Source organism: Lates calcarifer, linkage group LG16_LG22 (assembly GCF_001640805.2).
Source record: "Lates calcarifer isolate ASB-BC8 linkage group LG16_LG22, TLL_Latcal_v3, whole genome shotgun sequence".
NCBI classification, from domain to species: Eukaryota; Metazoa; Chordata; class Actinopteri; family Centropomidae; genus Lates; species Lates calcarifer.
In genome coordinates this window covers 3399758-3418543 of record NC_066848.1, presented here as the reverse complement: position 1 = coordinate 3418543, position 18786 = coordinate 3399758, and the positions used below count along the sequence as shown (strand labels likewise).

General features: G+C 42.4%; 1 protein-coding gene across 1 annotated transcript; it reads right to left on the bottom strand.

Annotated features, from left to right (window-relative positions):
* Positions 1–440: 440 nt before the first annotated feature.
* On the bottom strand, positions 441–18485 carry egln1a (egl-9 family hypoxia-inducible factor 1a). Its single transcript, XM_018680261.2, has 5 exons — positions 17461–18485; positions 6358–6477; positions 1300–1436; positions 1142–1209; positions 441–1051 (listed from the first exon to the last, which is right to left on the bottom strand). The coding sequence occupies exons 1-5, from the start codon at positions 18160–18162 to the stop codon at positions 996–998; spliced, it is 1083 nt and encodes a 360-aa protein (XP_018535777.1). The 5' UTR covers positions 18163–18485; the 3' UTR covers positions 441–995.
* Between the last annotated feature and the right edge of the window lie 301 nt (positions 18486–18786).

Sequence of the window (18786 nt, the reverse complement as noted above, 5' to 3'; positions counted from 1 at the left end):
ATTAGAGCGCTTACTGAGAAAATCAACTATTTCTACAAGAATTCACCAGTTGATGGTATCATTTACATTTGAATCAATCTATGAAATGGTTTTAATCATTACTGAAATGGTGTTTAGGAATAATGATCACTGCAGATAATACTGGTCCAGAAAAATAAGCTAAATACGAAGAATCTAATTTTCGTTATATGGATTTTTTTTTGTCTATAAATCCACAATAGGTGCAGGACACAGTAGGTTTCCAGCAGAGGGCGCCATGGAGCTGTGTATAATGCAAACAGGGGGCAGGTGAGGCCATGGTGCAGTGTGTCCTTCACACACAGGTCAGACACATCCATGTTTATTCTTATTGGTAAGTAATTGAAATAGTTGGTTTGTCAGTGTGAGAGGGAGTTTGCGTCTACTGCGCTGCGAATGAACTCAAACTAAGACCAACGAAGTTCTGTCAGAAAAAGGGTGTTTTTAATTCATATCATTCCTCGTATTGTTGCAAACTGAAGCACATTTTGCCATACAGTAGCTTATAACAGCTGATTCCATGTGAAAACCATAACACATTAAGCATATGCAGAACACTGTACCTTTAAGGAATTAACTGCAAAAAAAAAAAATCTATATGCAAAAGATGTAGATTCTCTCTGAGCTTAATTCCTGTTTGAAGTGATGTTCTGAAAATGTCAGCTATAATGTAAGCATTCTCCTCTGAAGGAAAAAAAAACAAACAAACAAAAAAAAAACACAATCCCTTTCAGTACAATGTCATGACATTCAAGGTCCGCTGAGTTGCCCCGGTTTGCTGAAAATTATCAGAAATCACTGTGTATTTGTTTTGTCTCCACGAGCATGGATCTTCCACCCACTTGAGCAAAAGTCTGCTGTGTTACCTTGTAAAACACACACTCTCTCACACACACACGCACACACTTGCTCTCTATAGGCCACTTTCTTAGGACAGAGCACTTAATGGCTGTTTGTGGGAGACGCAGGGGTTCCCACTAGCTGGGATCCGATGGTTTGTCGAGTTCAACCTTTACTCCTTTCTCTCCTGCACCTACACACAAAGGAAACGCAACAAGAGTGAGAGATAATGTAAACGAGCTAAAGCAACAGAGACGGGATTGTTTAGTTTGTCAAATCCTACCTGTTAAGTACTTTTCTTTAGCTCTGGCTCGCTCATCTGCGTCAAAATACCACACCGTGATGGCATACCTGCGGAGACCGAAAGAAAGCGGAGCAGTGAGTTGGTGCCAAAACAGAGTAGATTATCGTCCGAGCAGACGGAGACGCTCGGATGCTGACCTGGTGGCGAAGGCGGGCTGGACCTCGTGAGGGTTCCGTCTGTCCGACCAGAAGAGGAGCAGACGGTCGAATTTGGGCTCTATGTCGGCAAACTGGGCCTTTCCTTCTGGGAAGATTCGAAGAAGGCCACCGTGTTCCTGGAAGAGCAGAACAAGGAGAAACAACCCCGGTTATGTACACAAATCAGGACAAAGCAATAGCAGGAAGGTAAAGAGAGACTGGAGGAAGCAAACACAGAGTGAAGCCTCTGCAGTGATCACGTTTCTGGATTTGATTCCTATTGTGGTCGGCTACATTAAAACACTCAGGAAAAGGGGATAAAGCACCCTGAACATGTGTGTATTCCTCCTATAAAAAGACACTAAAATATAACCAACATGTGAGGCTTGTTAAATTATCAACATAGGACGACATTGTTAAAGGAAAAGGGTTGTCCAGCTCCAAGGGCTAGGAGGAAAGCTCAGGATAGGAAGCAGCAGTGGGGGACGGCTTTCCTGTGGAGGGATAGGAAGAATAACCCACAGGAAAACTGCTCTGGCTGGATAAAGGACCTGGAGAGTGAAAAAGCAGATTGCTGTAAGCGTGCCGCTTTAACTCTCACACAGCTGATATGATAGGGCCCCTCTCTTCACACGCAAACTAGCAGAGCAGAAAGGTTCACACCCTTTGTCGGAGAAGTAATGCTATTCCCATTTATACTACTTTTGAATGAGGGGGAATGCCGGTGGTGTGACAAAACTAAATAAAGCACAATAGGGTCAAAGAAGACAGGAGATATGTTTTTTTTCTGGTGTTAACAATTGTTTAACTGCACGCATAACCAAGTAGATGGCGGACATTCAGTCAGCAAACATGAAAACTATGTGGTATAGATTATAGATTAAAGTTAACACGTGCTGAGTGTCGCCTGCAGGACGTGACCTTCTGACCTACATCAAGCAGAGCTGGACTGATGCAGAGAACCCAAAGATCTGATGCACTTAAAAACAGGACAAAAACATGGACTCTGACTGACCCTTGACATTTGAATGTTTTTCAAGCTTAGGGGAAAAGAGCACAATGGTTATAGGTTTCAATAAAGTAAAAATGCCTTAGAATAGAATAATTCTTTTGTCATTTACAGTCACAGAGGTTTTATTTCAGGGGAATATGACTCACTGGATGCATATTAATATAAAACTTGCAATATATCCCATTTAACCAAAATCTGATCCATCGATTTCCAGTGATATGCTAATGAGTTTCTTTTTAACCCTTTAAAGTTACAGCAATTAAGATTTTTATGAAATCAACAGGTATTCAATGTATTTATATCTATTAATTTACTTTTTTCTAATCACAGCTCGATTAAATTACTTCTAATGTAAACCAAATCTTTCCTACTGCTGCTCGTTAAAAAGCATTAAACAAGGTGGTTTTTACTGTGAAGAGCCGCAGTAAATGCACCGTGCTTGTCACAGCAGACAGCACTGATTGTGATCATTTCTTTCTTTTTTTTAAAATAACGGATCAGTTTTAAACTTTGCAGGAAGTAATGGAACATGAACTTGAAGATCAGATTGCATTTGGTGATTATTACCATCTGGCTTTTAAAGTAAACGTGTTTGTTTGGCTGCACTGTAAACAGATACACCAGCTGCTCTTCTGTTTGTCTTCCTGACAAAGTACCTGCTGAAGTACTGAACTGCTGTTACCATGGTAACCACAAGATATTAAGAACTATAACTGGAATTTCTGGAGGACACGACTCTTAAGGTTTCAGCTGCATTTCTGAAACTGGATTTTTGTTTTTCCTCTCAAAATTGTGATGTTGGGATATATGAATAAATGAGTATTTATGTAAATTAACTTTTGTACAAGTCATCTGTAAAAGTAGTACAAAGTGCTACTGCTCACACATACAACAGTGGATGGGAAATGGTTATGAAAAGACAAGATCAAGATCATGAATGAGCTTTCTTCTGGTGGGTGGTGGAAAACAGTGGATGGAACAAAAAGTTTTTCCCATGTCTGACACCCTGTCCAACTTAAACAAATAAAAATCTTGCCAAACCTGACACCCCCATGCCCGCTGAAAGCACTCACCAGTATGAATATTTATCATTCACAACAAAGTTTGTTGTGAATCAGGCTTCATACCGGTGTCACAGAGATTTTCTTTAGTGTTTAACTGACCAGTTATGACAGAAATGGCAGGAATGATGATGCTTACTAATCCTGACTGTTAATGCATGAAATAAATAGTGGCATGTACGTGTCTGTGTGTGTGTCTACAGTATGTGTCAGTTGTGATAGGCTGGTGACCTCTCCTTGCCTCTCGTCCCCTTGCATGTTGGGATACGCTCCAACCATCTGCAACCCTGAACAAGATAAGCAGTTTTGAAAATGGATGGACACATCCCGGTGCAGTAAAACGGTTACTGCACTGCACTTCTGCCTCTTAACATACAGTATGTAATCCACTTTTTTTTCAGTGCTCCGCAGGCGGTGCTTTGAAAAATAGCAGCCACCTCCTTATCATGGTCCATATTTACAAAATGTCAATACTGAATATAATTCCTTTAATTTGGGGGTGCACTTTAAACCCTAAACCATACTTGGCACAGAATCTGTGCTTGTAACAGAAAGCATAGCTTTTCCAGTGGCTGATTCATGTCCTTCCACTTTGATTTTTGCTTGCCTGTATATTTTTCCTCCCACCAGTGTGGTTTATTTCTTTTATTTTTGTCACATGGGTGCACAGGGAACATTCAAAAGTTGTGACTGGTCATGCATAACTGAAGTACATGATGTACCAAGCTGGGATTTTCAGGAGTATCTCAGACCTAAAGACTTTATACAATCATATACAGTGAATCACTATATGTACCAACTGTGTAATCTGAGCTCAAACATTAAACATTAATTTTTGATTTACAGTATATATACAGCTAACTTGACACCCACATGTTGTACTTTCATAATGAATATAGCAGTGAAGCAGCAGAAAGAGACATGACGTTGAAAACTGGGGGTAAATGACTGGAGCAACTGAACCTGAACATTCCCAAGCCATGTCATTCCCTCATGGAACCCCGGTATCCTAGCAACCGCATTCTATAACAGACAGCTCCTGACACGCCTAATAAAACAGCCAATCAGAGACCAGATTGTAATTGTTCACATGTCAAACAGTGTTCCGGAACATGGCTCATTAGAATACTTGAGGCCTGTGCGTGAACATCACAATAGAAATCATGCCACAGATTAAATGAGTGACATCAAGGCAGCCGCCTGATGTATACTATCAACAAGCAAAAACTATGATTGTGTTGATTGTGCCAGGCCATACACAGGGTAGGTGATATAATGTAAAACACTGCTGCAAAAGTGGGTCACAGATTATGGTGAATCCCATTTATGAGCATCTGCTGGCTATAGAAAGGTGTGGTAACAACAGTTTGATATGCATGTTTTCATAACAACATGAGACACCTAATATTCTCCAAACAAGGCCAAGTTTTTTGCTCCCAATTTGCAGGTACACAGGTCAAAAAAAGAAACCTGCTGTACATACTGGTTATGTAATATGCCAAGGGAAATGGTCCTGAAAACCATGGCAACTGCAACCAGAAAGAGCAGCAGCAGCCACAAGTTGAAGCTAGTAATAATGGACATTTGACTTCACAGTCAAAGTACTGCTAAATTAGGTGTTTATGTTATAACAGAGACAGGTCCCCAATACCTGTACATTCAGTTTTCCTTTGCTTGCTTGACGGCAGCCAAAACTGTCCAAGAAGACGTGCATGTCCTGCATTCTACCACAGACTAGCATCCAGAGGCAGACAGAGACAGAGTTTCCTGTAATTACGTAATTTTCATATACAGGTCTGGAGGTCAAGTATGTGAGGAAGTCTGGACCGTCCTGACTGTCTACTTATGTGTCTTGCCATGTCACCAGCTCCTCAGAGCAGCATGAAAGCCACCCCTCCACCTGAGGGTTGCTTTCTGTTATGAAGAGTGTCGCTGTTACTTCCTGGTGCGCAGCATCCTGTTTATCTGTCTCCATTAGAGGTGAGTTCCTTAACCACTTGTCCCATGACATTAACTGATAAACACTTAAAGCACATTACAGTGTGGCCATGATTTTGTCTATGCGTGCATGTTGTGACACAATGTGGAGCCTGGTAGGTGTGATTTGTGGAAAAACAAAATGACGGCAGTTGATTTGTGTTATCAAATTTATGATTTGATAACATATGGGCGTAGGAACTGAACTTACAGGTTGTTGTGGCTACTATGGCCAGTGAGGGAGGAGCACCCAGTGCTTTAGCAGCAGAGTTTTGGTATGGCTGCTCTGTTGGCTGCACATACTGTATATTGTGTATGTGGACACAGAGCAACATGAACATCCAAAATAAACAGTGAAAGTTGTCAGGATATGGACAATCTAATTTAATGAGATGCTTGGGTTTAATGCAGTTTTGTTTTGATTTTGGGTGGAGATACATAGACATACTTAGTATTTTACTGGTTAAACAAAGTAGAACCATCTCGGATGGCTTTATATTCCATCTATTTGCATGCATGAACTGCATAAAAAATCAAGTTAAGTATACAAATTTCCCCCCCATGTCTGGCCTTAATTTAAATGTTTATGTCAGACCAAAATTATATGAAACACTTATTTAATCCATATAGTAATTGTTCATCACAGGTGTGAGTATTAAACTACCACAGTAACATCTCAGTCTCCTTCTCCTGCCTGCCTGGAAATCCACTTTCTTGCAGGAGGAACAATGGGTGTGTGTTAGGTGGCATGGGGGCGCTCCTCTCCCTGACCGGGTGTGGCTGGATTAGCGGGATCTCTGCGTTTTAATGGGATTATAGATGACGGGAGTGGCCGAACAGCACGTGCTGACACGTAACCTCTACTACTGACTCTGCACGGGTATGGAGTGTGGAGTAAAGCAGGATGACATTCCTGTCGCTGGGGACAAGAACTAGGCTGACCCGTCATATATTAGTGACAGGAAGTCAGACCTTTTCGCAAATCATTTTCTGATGTTTATCACATACCTTGGCATTCCAATCTTTATTAAGGTAATATATGCATGTGACACAACGTCCATCGCCATTGGGATTATCCACATGGCGCACGTATCCTGTCCCATCTCCAGGGTAACACGCCACCATTGCCTAAAAAGAGAGAAAAGCACGATTAGTAAAATACAGATACAAGTTGACGAAAGCACAAGCGTGTGCATACAATGTCAATGTGTCATTGAACGACAGAGGTACTGTACTGTATAAACATAAAGAAGAAACAGTCAAGGTTGCGTTAGAATTGTGTGTGTCAATACAAATGCGAGTGCTGGGGTGGATTCAGTCAGTCAGAAATGGGCAGTGGAAGCAGCCCAGCTTGCCTTTGTTGGCCTGTGATGTGGTTACAGCAGACTTGGCACAGCCACGTCGTATTGTCCTTTCCTCACCTGCACCAAGGCTGACACAAGCACTGGCTGCTTACAACCCAGCAGCCTCATTATAAACTTTAAACTAGCGAGAAAATAAACCGGAGATATCGCGCTGCACGTCAACTTCCCCTTGCCTTTTCCTGCTCTATTAAGACTTGCATGATCTGCTTGGGTGTTGGCAGTGAACCCCTATGAGCTCTTGTAAACGTCTTGGTGTAAACAGCGAGCGAACGCACTCATACAACACAGAAAGTCCCTCAGGAATAAGACGCACACAAGTGGTGACTTGCATACTGCCTGGAGGACTGGGACAGAAATACTTGTCCTTTCTTCAGAAATGAGACTTCCATGGAAAAGATATTAATTTTCAAGAAGGGAAAAAAAAAAATCTGTCTCCATTGTCTTAAAACGCTGAGTTCTTACACTGCCTGCTTGCATCTAGTAAAAGAGATATTCCACCATAAGCACTGGAAATTACAACAAATGCTCATGTGACACCATGAAACTGTGTTTTCAGACTTGAAAGCTGAGGAGAGTGGTGAACGTGCACAAACACAGAGGGCAGATTGAGCCCTCATGCACCGTGTCTAAGCAGTGATATGACAAACAAAAGGCGAGTTCCTCCACATTCTTTCATGCACTTGGATCAACATAAACCATAGCGACATTATTATAAGCACTCGCCGCAGACTAAACTCCTTAGATTGGTCTTGTGCCAAGAGAAATAATTTCACTTTCATATGTTCGAAAGTTTCATTTCATTGTACTATACAGTAACTGTATCGCAAAATCTTTACGTGCAAAAGCATTCTAGGTTGGCACTACTCCGTGAAGAATAAAAAAAATAATCTACATCACACGTGCGTCTGAATCTTATATTCCTGTGCATCTGACCGTATTTGCTTGCGTCAGTCCACATTGTGCTCACATCTTTTGAGTGATGCAGGCTTCCACTGGAATGCACAGTATCAGGGCCTTCAAAGCTGAAAAACAACAAAACGCCAGCATAAAGATGAGGGGGTGTGTGTGTGTGTGTGTGTGTGTGTGTGAGGGGGGTGCTCCTGCTGCATGAACTGACAGAATACTTTGTCGATTTCTTTTGAAAATGAAAAAGGGTGGGTCTCAGAAGAAGAAGCGGGTGCTGGGAATCAAGGCGAGTGAGCAAATTGACAAAGGACTTCCTGTCAGTAAGGTGCAATACAGTAAGCTTTTGTGTGAGAGTGTGTGTGTGTGTGTGTGTAAAAAGAGAGGGAGAGGGGCACAGATACAGAAAGCAGAGGGGTGGGGCTGGAGGAGAAGAGAGGAGTGAACGGCTGTAAACTTTGACTCCTGGCCTCGCTCCAGAGGGAGCAGTATTTTAATGGTTGTGCTACGTGCAGAGCGTGAGGTTGGCTGATCCTCGGCTATGTCACCCCTCCCACCCCTCCGCTGCTCGGCTCATGCTGCAAAGAGGAGATGGGTAAACAGTTGCTTCTAGGAAAAGTGTGTTTGTGTGGGATACAGATGTGTGATGGTGGGGTGTGTGTGCATGTATGCAGGGTGGGAGCTCATTGAAGGTGTGATAGCCTTGGCATTCAGCAAAAAAACAGACACAGCAGTTTTGCCTTTCACTTCCTTCAACTGGAGAGCTGCAGAAACTCTATAGGGTTTCATCCACTGCAGGAAAGGTCAGTTATGTGCCTGTGAGTGAGCCTGAATATAAATATGCCATTTAAACCACGATAACTCCTCAAAATCTTCACAGAAATTATTTAAATTAGATCAGCAGAATGCAGATTTCTGGAGAAGTAAGTGGCACAAAAATCCTAAATAAAGTAGAAATTAACATATCACACTGGCAGCGCACACAAAAGAGAGTGTTCACCAATTATCCTCCAAAAAACACGAGGCTGGAATGCAGATCAGCTAGTGTTTGCAAATGCCAACCTTGTATGAAGTGCTGTTTAATTCCTGTTTGCCTTTCATGTGATCTGGTCATGAGGATGCAGCAAGCTGAAACACAACAGAAGAGACGCGACTTCAGATCAAATTCTCAGTCAGAGAAACACAGACGGCTTGAAGCTAAAGCCTCTGATGAGGAACGCAGCATGCAGCAGCGACACAGACGACAACACAGCAGGGCAGTCTGTACAGGCAAAATTCACCACAGTTAAAACGTTTTCTTGTCTGAATGAGCTACCGGTATCATAAACTCTTATTTCTCCATGCTTTCACAGCTCCTCCACACTGCACTTTCTTCCCTGCCCACTTCACCTCTGGCCTTTATCCCTATGTGAGCTTCCTCTCCTCTCAGCCACTTATTCTTCCTCGTTCCTCGGTGGCCCTCATTAGGAGGCTGACCTCGCTCACTGCGTCGTTTGTTTACATTCCACAGGCACGGCGTCGGAGGCTGACTGGCATTTACAGACAAAGTGTGTGTGAGAGAGAGTAGAGGTCGTTGAAGTAGCATGCAGATGCCTAATGAAACAAACTTTATGCTGCAGATACACATAAACTGAGCAAGAAAATAATAAACATTACAAACGCCGAAATCTGCATCCGCTAGCAAACTACTGCATCAATAATCCAGTGCAATATTTCATTTAAGTAAACTTGTTTCTGTCCCAGTTTTAAAAATGTTCCTCAACTTTAATCTTCAGTTTTTTACCTCAAGGTTTCACTGTGCAAGTGAAACAGTAAAAGAACTGTTTCATGTAGGTGTTGTATCTATAAAAGGAAAGATACTGGCAGGCAAAAATATGTCTTCACTTAAACTCAAGTTTTTGCTGTTTTCATTTGTTTCTACATGTCACAGTTCACTGCAGGTGCTGGTGTTAATTTCAGACAATTACTTTAATATTTATTTTTGTCACGAGACAACATTACTCAGAGGTTACAATGACATTCATTAGAACGATCCAAGGTCACCGTAATATTCTTCAACAGAATCAGTTATTGTTCCCCATCCAGTGAGTGGGAGAGACTAATCTGCTCCACACCAGTAGCTGCGTGCCACTGTTTATTTATTCCCCTCCGTTCTCAATTTGTCTCAGACATCTGCAAATCAAAGCTCAAATAAATCAAGTTTGAACTGGACAGCCTAACACACTGATTTACTGTAAACTAAAACACACGACTTTGTGTTTAGGTGTTTATATTGAAGTAAAAACAAATGTAAACTAAAAGCTTCAAATTAAGTTACTATAAAAAGTCATTTCCATCTGGGGCAATTTAGGGTTCAGCATCTTGCCCGGGAAACTCCGCTCGAGGACTGGAGGAGCCAGGGGTTGATCCACTGACCTTTCTGATTAATGGGCGACCCACTTCACCTCCTGAGCACCAGCCGCCCCCCTGGTAAGTGCAAACAGGTGACTATATTCAGCTGCTGGCAGTGAACAACACCCTTCATTGGCTACTTTCAATTTAAATCAGATATGCAAAGGGTTTGCAATTCCATGACAAAAACACTGCACAGTGACTCCAGTCTTTAATATGGAGTAATGATGCTTTTAACACAAGTAGTGTTTCTGACGGCAGCTAAGGGTTGTTGGCGAATTTCCATCCCCTGCCCAAAATGCAAAACTCTACCACATGTTTACGGTTTCATGCAAAACAGAAATGTGCATGAATGATTCTCAGCGTCTCTGCTGTTTGTGGTGACACCTGAAGTTTTGTCACAGCCACCAAAGAATTATTAATAATAAAAATTTATTACAAAGTCAAATGAATTTATAAAGCTGTGCCAAGCAGTGTACAAGTGAACACACAGCCCTGTTGTGGCTCATGTGGGTGAACAGGAATCTGACCAGACTGAAAAGAGCAAAGCTTCAAAACCGGTTTTTAATGACCTTTTCAAGATTTATTTGGATTAATATTCAAGGGGGAGGTGAGATGAAATGTGAGAGATTTTTCTTTGTGACTGACTCATTAAATAACAGTGCCGGGTAACGCATTTAAGATTTAAGTTCTGCATTTAGGTTTTGGTTTCTACTCGTTTCATTTACATTATTTACAAGACATTTTGTCTGGTACCTCACTATCATTAATGTTTGAATCATTTGTGATTGATTACATTATCTTGATTCTGCAGAAAATGTTCTGTTCAAATACACCGAAAGAGCTGAATAAATGAATAATGAGATGTGCCAACTATATGAATTTTAAGTAAGAGAATTCACTCATTTCTGAAATTTCCACAGCAAAAAAAAATATTTGAAAAGTAGATATTTTAAACCTGACTGCTTCCATAATGTGGTGGCTGATAAGCACAAAGAAATCTCCCTGTGCTGTGTTCCTGGCAGTCTGCCACCTCCATCAGCCAAACAATAAATGGTAAATGGACTGAGTTTATATACAGCTTTTAACCTGAGAGTGCTGCAAAGTGTCTCATAATAACCCCCCCTCCTGCTCATTGTGAGCAGCTCTGGCTTCAGCATCTTCCTCAAGGACACAGTGAAACGCAGACGGGAGGAGTTTAAGGATCAAACCACTCTCTCCACCATCTGAGCCGCTGACACCCACAGACTCCAGCCACGCCATGCAGATACTACCTATTGTTAACCAGTGATTCAAGCTAGAAGTCCACTGTTCCCATGCCAAAATCCTAGTTTTATGTGCGACTAAAACCTCAGTTTCAGATGCCATAAGAAATAAATAATAATAATAGTACCCTGTGGAGTTGTCTTATCAACAAATAAAAGTTATGTTTTCGTGTTTTCTGTATTTCTTAACCAAACCCGACTGTGTGAATCACTGAAGATCTAACAAATGAATACATTTCCTTCTTAATGAAGCTTGAGTAAATAAAATGTAATAACATGGCTGGCATGTTATCACTGACAACAGATCAGTGGAGCAGCTTTAAATTGTTCCTCGCCACCAACTTTTTTATTTGGAATCATTAAAATTTGAGGGGGATAAATAATATGAATATTTCCTGTGAAGACATGCGATAAAAAAAATGTTTTAAAAAAAATCACAGAGAATTTGTGATATATTGTGACATATTTTTACATTTTTATTTTAATATTGTTTTTTTTTATTTTTTTTAAGTTATTTATTCACTATAGAAGCAACAAAATTTTGTTTAGTTGTGCACAATAAAGACATGTTGAGTTTGAGTTGTAACTGTAACTGTTTAAATGATCAATTATTACAACTTTTTTTGTTTCATAAATGACTTCAGTGAATACCTAGCTATCAAATTTGTTTACAAATTTACTCTCTGCACTAAACATCTGACAGGACATGTCCTCAGATTGTTAATCACTGCTGGAGTTGCGTCGAACAGCTCCACCCTGAGCTGTTCCCTCTGCTCATCACCGGTTCACGCACTGATCACGCGAGCCGTGAACTCGGGGTGGAGCGAGGAGGAAAAGCTGCAAGGGGTCCACTCACTTCACAGAAGAGATGCTTATCCAAACACGAGTACAAACAGTTGGGATGGAGACCTCGTAGCACAGGGGAGTGTGGGAACCAAGACAGTTTGGGCCCCTGCCCAGGACAGCTCTCTGTTTTATCTGTCAGACAGTGGTGCTGCCTCCAGAGGAAATCCCTGTTTAAAGTAACGACCTAGTTTACTCTTTTCTGCTTTACCGTAGGCTGTGAACAATAGAGGGACGTATACACAGCAGCGGCGCTACCATGCACCCTCTAAATGTTGCAGCAGAAACGCAAGAACAGTTTCTGGTATCATTACGCAAATACTCTGAGGGGGGTTGTGTAAAACCGGCGGCCTTGTCGATTTCGGCACACTCTGCTAGTGTCTCCTATCGACAAATAAATGATAAAGGCACAGGCTGAGCTGCTTAGAGCTTCACCTGGAACAAACTCAATCCTGAGATCCACTGACATAAAGGGGCCTGCTGTTTTCTGCTGACAAGCATCATAAAATCACACAATAACCCGTCAGAACCAGAGAGCATCAGTTCATCTCTAAAACTGTTCTGCAATCAGTTACAGCCATAGACAACACAAGCTAGAGAGCAGATATCTACAGCGCTACGTCTGTTCTGTGCAGTAACTTCTTAGCCGGACTGGATGGCTCCGCCGGCGCCTGTGTGAGAGCCAAGTGAGCTCATTCTGTAATTGGATCAGTTACTGATACTTTCTTGTTGCCAGTGTTAGAAGACTGAGCACGACGAGAAATATTTGATGTTAAAAAAATGAATGAAGATTTAAAAAAGGCCTGAGTTTTTAAACACGTACAATAAATCAGACGTCACGCTCCACCCGACATAAATCGTCCCTGTTCGTCAACTCTACAGCTGCCAACAGTCAAAAACAGAAGACCTCTTTCTCGGGGCTTCGCAGCCAGGTGCTGCCAAGACAGTCAAAGCATAGTAAGCAGGGATAAACATGCACGAAAACTTTCAAATTCTATTAAATGTTTCACGTACCTAATATCTTACAACCATGCAGCATGTCACATCAAACTACCAGCCTTCATTTGTTAAAGTATTCATGGTATTTCGGGCATTGTTAGATGAGAGGTCTGACTAACCCCAGATCTATTACATACACCATCATGTTTACCGCATGATGGTGAAACAATAAGCAGGAAGAAGGTGGTATGCAAGGTGCTGCCTCTGGCGCGCTGGTACCGCGGGGAGGAAGGAACGAGCAGCTTGCGTTATACCCTATAGCATAATGCATAGCTGGCTCCGACGCTGAAAAGGACCACTACCACATGACTTCCTCTTGCCTACGTGCTCTATAGAAGCTTTAAGATTTAGGTCAACGGTCAACTTCCTTATGAGAGCACATATGTCTGCGGTCGCTCTGTGACATTACGAAGGACACAACAAATAACTCAACATCCAACAATGTAAAAACTCGCTGCTCGTGGAGATTTTGTCCACATTTATCCTGTTTAGATTAAACTGCCTCTGAGGAGCTGTCAGCAGTTTTTTACTGGCTTGGCCTGAGTTGAATGACATTATACTTGTACACATTCATTTGCTTAATAAAATGTCAGAAAGTCCTTAAAGTCCTTAAAGCACAAGGTCACATCTTTAAATGTCTTGTTTTATCCAACCGACAGTACATAACCCAAACAAACTGAATTTACTAATCACATAAATCCTCAAAACTGAAACGCTAGAAACAGGTTTATGTGGCATTTTATGTATAATATAGATGCAGATTAAGTTTCTGTTGACTGACAAGTACATAAATCAACTTAATGAACTGGCTCTAGGTGTGTTTCTTTTGCTGAAACAAAATAAAAACAGAGCTAATTTTCATGGAGCTGTGTGCCTCTCACTAACGACACGTTAAGAATCTCCAGAAACTGTTTTCTATATCTAATATCTATATTCATTTTCACCTCCGAGGGGATATGGCAATGCTGCAGACGATTTATCCTTCCGTGAATGCCCTTCTGTTTCTCACACTGGAGAGTCGTGCTTGAGACAGTCGCTGTCTTTTTACACTGTGTACACTGCATTATATTGTTAGGAATCCATGTCTAACAATCCAGAGTTATCATGTTTCATGTACAACAACATATCTGTATAAATGCTATCTTTGTACACTAGCAATAAGAACCTTTGTAATGCAGCCCTGGCTTAGAGAGCCATTGTGTTAACATGCTGGACATACCAGTATTCAGAGGGGAGCAGTGAGTCAGTGACAGGACAATCATGTCGCTGCTAAACACGTCTTTATACGTGCCCTGATAATTCTATAATGGCATCAGAGCACATTCAGCATGCCGGAGCTGCAGAGAAACAAACATGTCCTGCTGCCTGCAACTTCCCACAATGTTATCAAGTGAAAGGGGGAAATGGAAACAATGACATTAAATAACTATTTGGGCAAAATCTTTTCCCTCTGTCTTCCCCAGTGCAAACTGTGCTTACATTGTGTTGTATCCCTTTGAGCCAGTGATACTGGCGGCCTTCCATATGTGCAAGTCATGCTGATTTTCCCTGGTCACAGTCCAAGCGTGTGTTTGCCAAGGCAACTAGGGCAGTAGGTGAGGAAGTCAAGTTCTCGGCAGCGTTTGACTCAGTGGCCAGCTGCGTGGATCTACAGCACAAACTGGAATAATGTGCATTCATTTCTAGTAAGAACCAGCTAGAGGGAGGAGGGGGGCACAACTGGACAGGAGGAGGAGCAGCCGAAAATAACAGCGTACAGCGATCAGAGCTCTGTGCCAGCACAGAAAACCAAGTACCTGCAGTAAGCAACGGCCACAGGCGTCAGTCCAGTGTGTGTTCTTTCACCGCTAGATCCTTTAAATGTCAAGGACTGCGATAGCAGAACATGATAAGGTACAGCGACAAATATAAAACTGTGACTATCTTCAGTGGGGTTGACTTAGTGTTCAGTTCAGAGTATCATTTTTTCATGTGCTAATCCTAATCCTGTTGGTGTTTGACTCCACTCTCTCTATCCTCACCAAGGTTAGAGCCATGGTTATCTTCAAAACCTGCATGTCCCATAATGTTTTAACATCTTTACAGGATAAATGACACAAGAGTGATGAAGACAATAAAACCAAATGTGAAAACAGAAAGAAGTGCACGGATCAGCAATAAAAGCACAATAAATTCCTCTAAAAACTAAAGACCTAAAGAGCTGCTTCTAATATTTAATCTATCCTTTTGTTTATATCCAATTTATATCCAAAATCCATAAAATTGATTTAACAGGAAAGAAGGAGGCTGTTAAATTAGTTTCAGCTAGATGTACCTAATAAACAGGTTTGCATTGCAAAAAGAGCAACAGGAGAGGGAAACTTCTATTCACTGAAACAGTGACCGTCAACTTCTGAGTATTTCCCCCGGGAGAGGAGGAAGAAGGGGGAGGCTCAGAGCAGCTCATCCCCCTCCTGGGTCAGTCTCATGTCACAAGGTCACAGTGACCAGATCTGGTTAGAAGAGGAGCTGTGGGTCACACGCAATCTGACAGCCGAGCCAGAGCAAGGTTGGCGTTGCTTTTAGCTGACGTGGGCTGCTTTTTTTTCCTCCTTTCTTTTCGAAATCAGGCACAGCAGTGTTAGAACTTTCCAAAGTACACTTGTTGCTCATTGTCTGAGAGCAACCAACCTGAAAACAAGACTAATTCAAAAACATGTTCTTAGAAAACGCACCTCAGTGACACAGAAGCTCCCCACAATTTCCTCACTGCCACACATGCCAACCTTGAAACATTCAGGTCTCCCTCACAACAAAGGAACACTCTGTCTAACCAATTTTGTGTCTGTTTGAGTTACTGAACTGAATTTATGCTGCAAGGCCAGCTCTCTGCGGCGAGGTCAGAAGTCTCAGTCGCAGCTACAGAACACAGTCCCTGTGGATGATTCAGCAGCACAGTTGGACTTCACACCATCTAACTTGGGCACATTAAACCCACACTCCTTCACACACATCCTGTTATTGTACTATAATAAGGGATGAACGCATTAATGAGTCGTGTAATATGCACAATTTTGTTTCTGTACTTGCATTTAGCAGCAGCATGTGTGTCTATTAGACCTGCATGTTACAGAGAACAGTCTTATCTGTGAATGCTGCAATTATACTCTCAGTTTTAAGCATATTAGGGACACCTAGAGCTGCTACAAATAATGCAGTATGATTCAACAGCCCTGTAGAGCTTGAAACAATAAGTTGATTCATGAATTTGTCAGTGAACAATAGGAATATGCAACTATTTGATAGCCAAGTAATAATTCAGCTCCTTTTTTATGCAAAAGTGTCGTTGCAGTTGTGGGGGATTTACTGCTCTTTCTGTCTTTTGTGGTCTTTGGATTTTGTGCTGCAGACAAAACAATGTGAAGACGCCAGCTTGTGACAGACCATTTTTCAGTATTTTCTTACATTTTATGGGGCCAGGAAATTAACTAAGAAAATAATGGGCAGTTGCAGCCCAACAGAACTGCAATAAATTGCACCTTCATGAATGTTTTGATGTTCAGATTGTGTTGAAAATGTTTCAGAGACGTGCTAATTCAATTTTATTGTCATTTTGGAGGCTGTACATTGTGTTGCTGGCTAACTGCACTGCGCTATACTGAGGTGTTTATAATAAACTGTCCACCCATTTTTTCTCTAAATCAAGGTTAGATTAAATCAAACCACAGCCTCCAAACTGATCGTACAACTGAATTAACACCGTTATAAACAGTTTGCATGATGGGAGGATTTACTGTAGGGCTGTTGTGTGAGACTGCACACCCTGAAAATGAAATGAGTACTGCAGACTTAAATACAGAAAATATGCATTTAGTAATATTGCGATGTCAACTGTGGAGAAAAGAGATATCAGTTTAAATTTTGTACACACATTAAAACACTTAAACACAAAGCCTTTATACATCAGTTCATGTTTGAGGTAGTGCGCTGGCCTAGTACCTCCTGGACTTTGCTGTTTGTGATGGGTTTGTTGTGCAGATATATTCAGATTAAAATCATGTGTTCAGTCCTGGTGTATACAGACATTAACGCTGTATGTTGAGGAAATAATCCACCTTTCTAACTCAGGGCATTAGTCAGGCTTTAACCTGGAGTTAGAAAGGACTTACTCTACCTCTTACACTTAAAGCCAGGTCTAATTAGCAAACACTGAAAGTAGTGATGCCTTAATTAGAGAATAGATAAGTCTGAGAGCTCCAGGTCTCTCAGATACCTGCAAAATCTTTTTATTTACTGGTTCTCTGGCGCCTGCGTATTGATTACACTACTCTGCTGGGTTGTGTGTTTCCACCTGCAACAATACTTACTTTTGTCCTTCCATTTATTGTGTAGTTTCCCAGTTTGCCGTTACAATGTCTGATCAGGTCGTCCATGCGACTCATTAGAAAGCGGATCTTCTCGCAGCCGGCTTCCCTCCCCTCTATCCACGTGATTTTGTCCCCTCGGATGTCTTTACTTGTTTCGCTTTTTTGACTGACCAGCTGTCCGTCTGTGAACTTGCCCGTCTTGTGCAGCGCCTTGACGTTCTCCAAAATGCCCAGTCCAATCTCTGCCCCTAAAAAGTTGTCCACCACGCAGACGCCGTGCTTGTTCATACACGGGACGATGTACTCCATGGCAAGTTTCTGAGGGGATGAGCTGGTTTGTCCGTTAGGTGTGGCGGTGTTGTTTGAACCGTCCTCTCCCGGTCTGTCACCGACCCCACCGGGTGCCTCCGTGTTCGTGGTTGCGGCACGGTCCGCCGGCTCGGGGCTTTTCTTTTCTCGGGATTTCTCCGGTGCCTTGTTGTCCCCCGACGCCGGAGCCTGCTCGGGCTTCTGTTTGGGAAGCTGCGCCGCTCTGTCCGCCTCCTTACAAATGAGCTTGTGCTTCTTCCAGTGCTGTTTCTGGTGCTCCTTGCTGCAGTAGAAGGAGCTCCGGCACCTACCGCACCTGAGGAGGTTCTCCATTTTCCCACAAAGTTCACAGTACTGCCGGTCTCGGTCCAAGTCGCTCTGCTCCTTCTCCATGTTTGCGGCTACACCGGGTGCACTGCGCCTTTAATTCCAATCCTTCACACGCGCCCTGCTAACCGACAACTTTGGAAACGATCCACTGCCTCTGCCACGCTACACCGTGCGAAACGGAAAAGTGAGAGTCAAAACCTCGCCATTTCAGCGCAACCAGCCCCTTTTCACATCTTGTATCAGTGAAATAATACGACGGCGTGTGCCCCGGGCCGAACATTTCGGGCTGAGTCGAGGTCTTCGGGAGGCATTTCTGTTGGCTAGCGGTTAGTCCGAGAATCATGCATGGCGCCGCTCGGTGTGTGCTCAGCCTCTCTGTGGTCCAGCCCACTATGACGTCAGACCACAAGCACCGCCCTTCCCGCGCTGCATTCGCAGACTGTAGGACAGATGGCGTTCGCCCGAAACACGTGGAAGTAGTTGATCAGTGCCATGTCAAGGAGCATGCCGGGATAATGCGCGCCTCTGGTCGATCAATAAGATAGTAATAAATGTCATCTTGACTTGACCCGGCTTTTACAGATTCCGATTCATTGCTTTAAATTAAACTACCCAACAATATAAAATATATCGAGCTGGTCATACCAACCAAATTCCTCATTGCATCCGTAATGATCCAATAATATA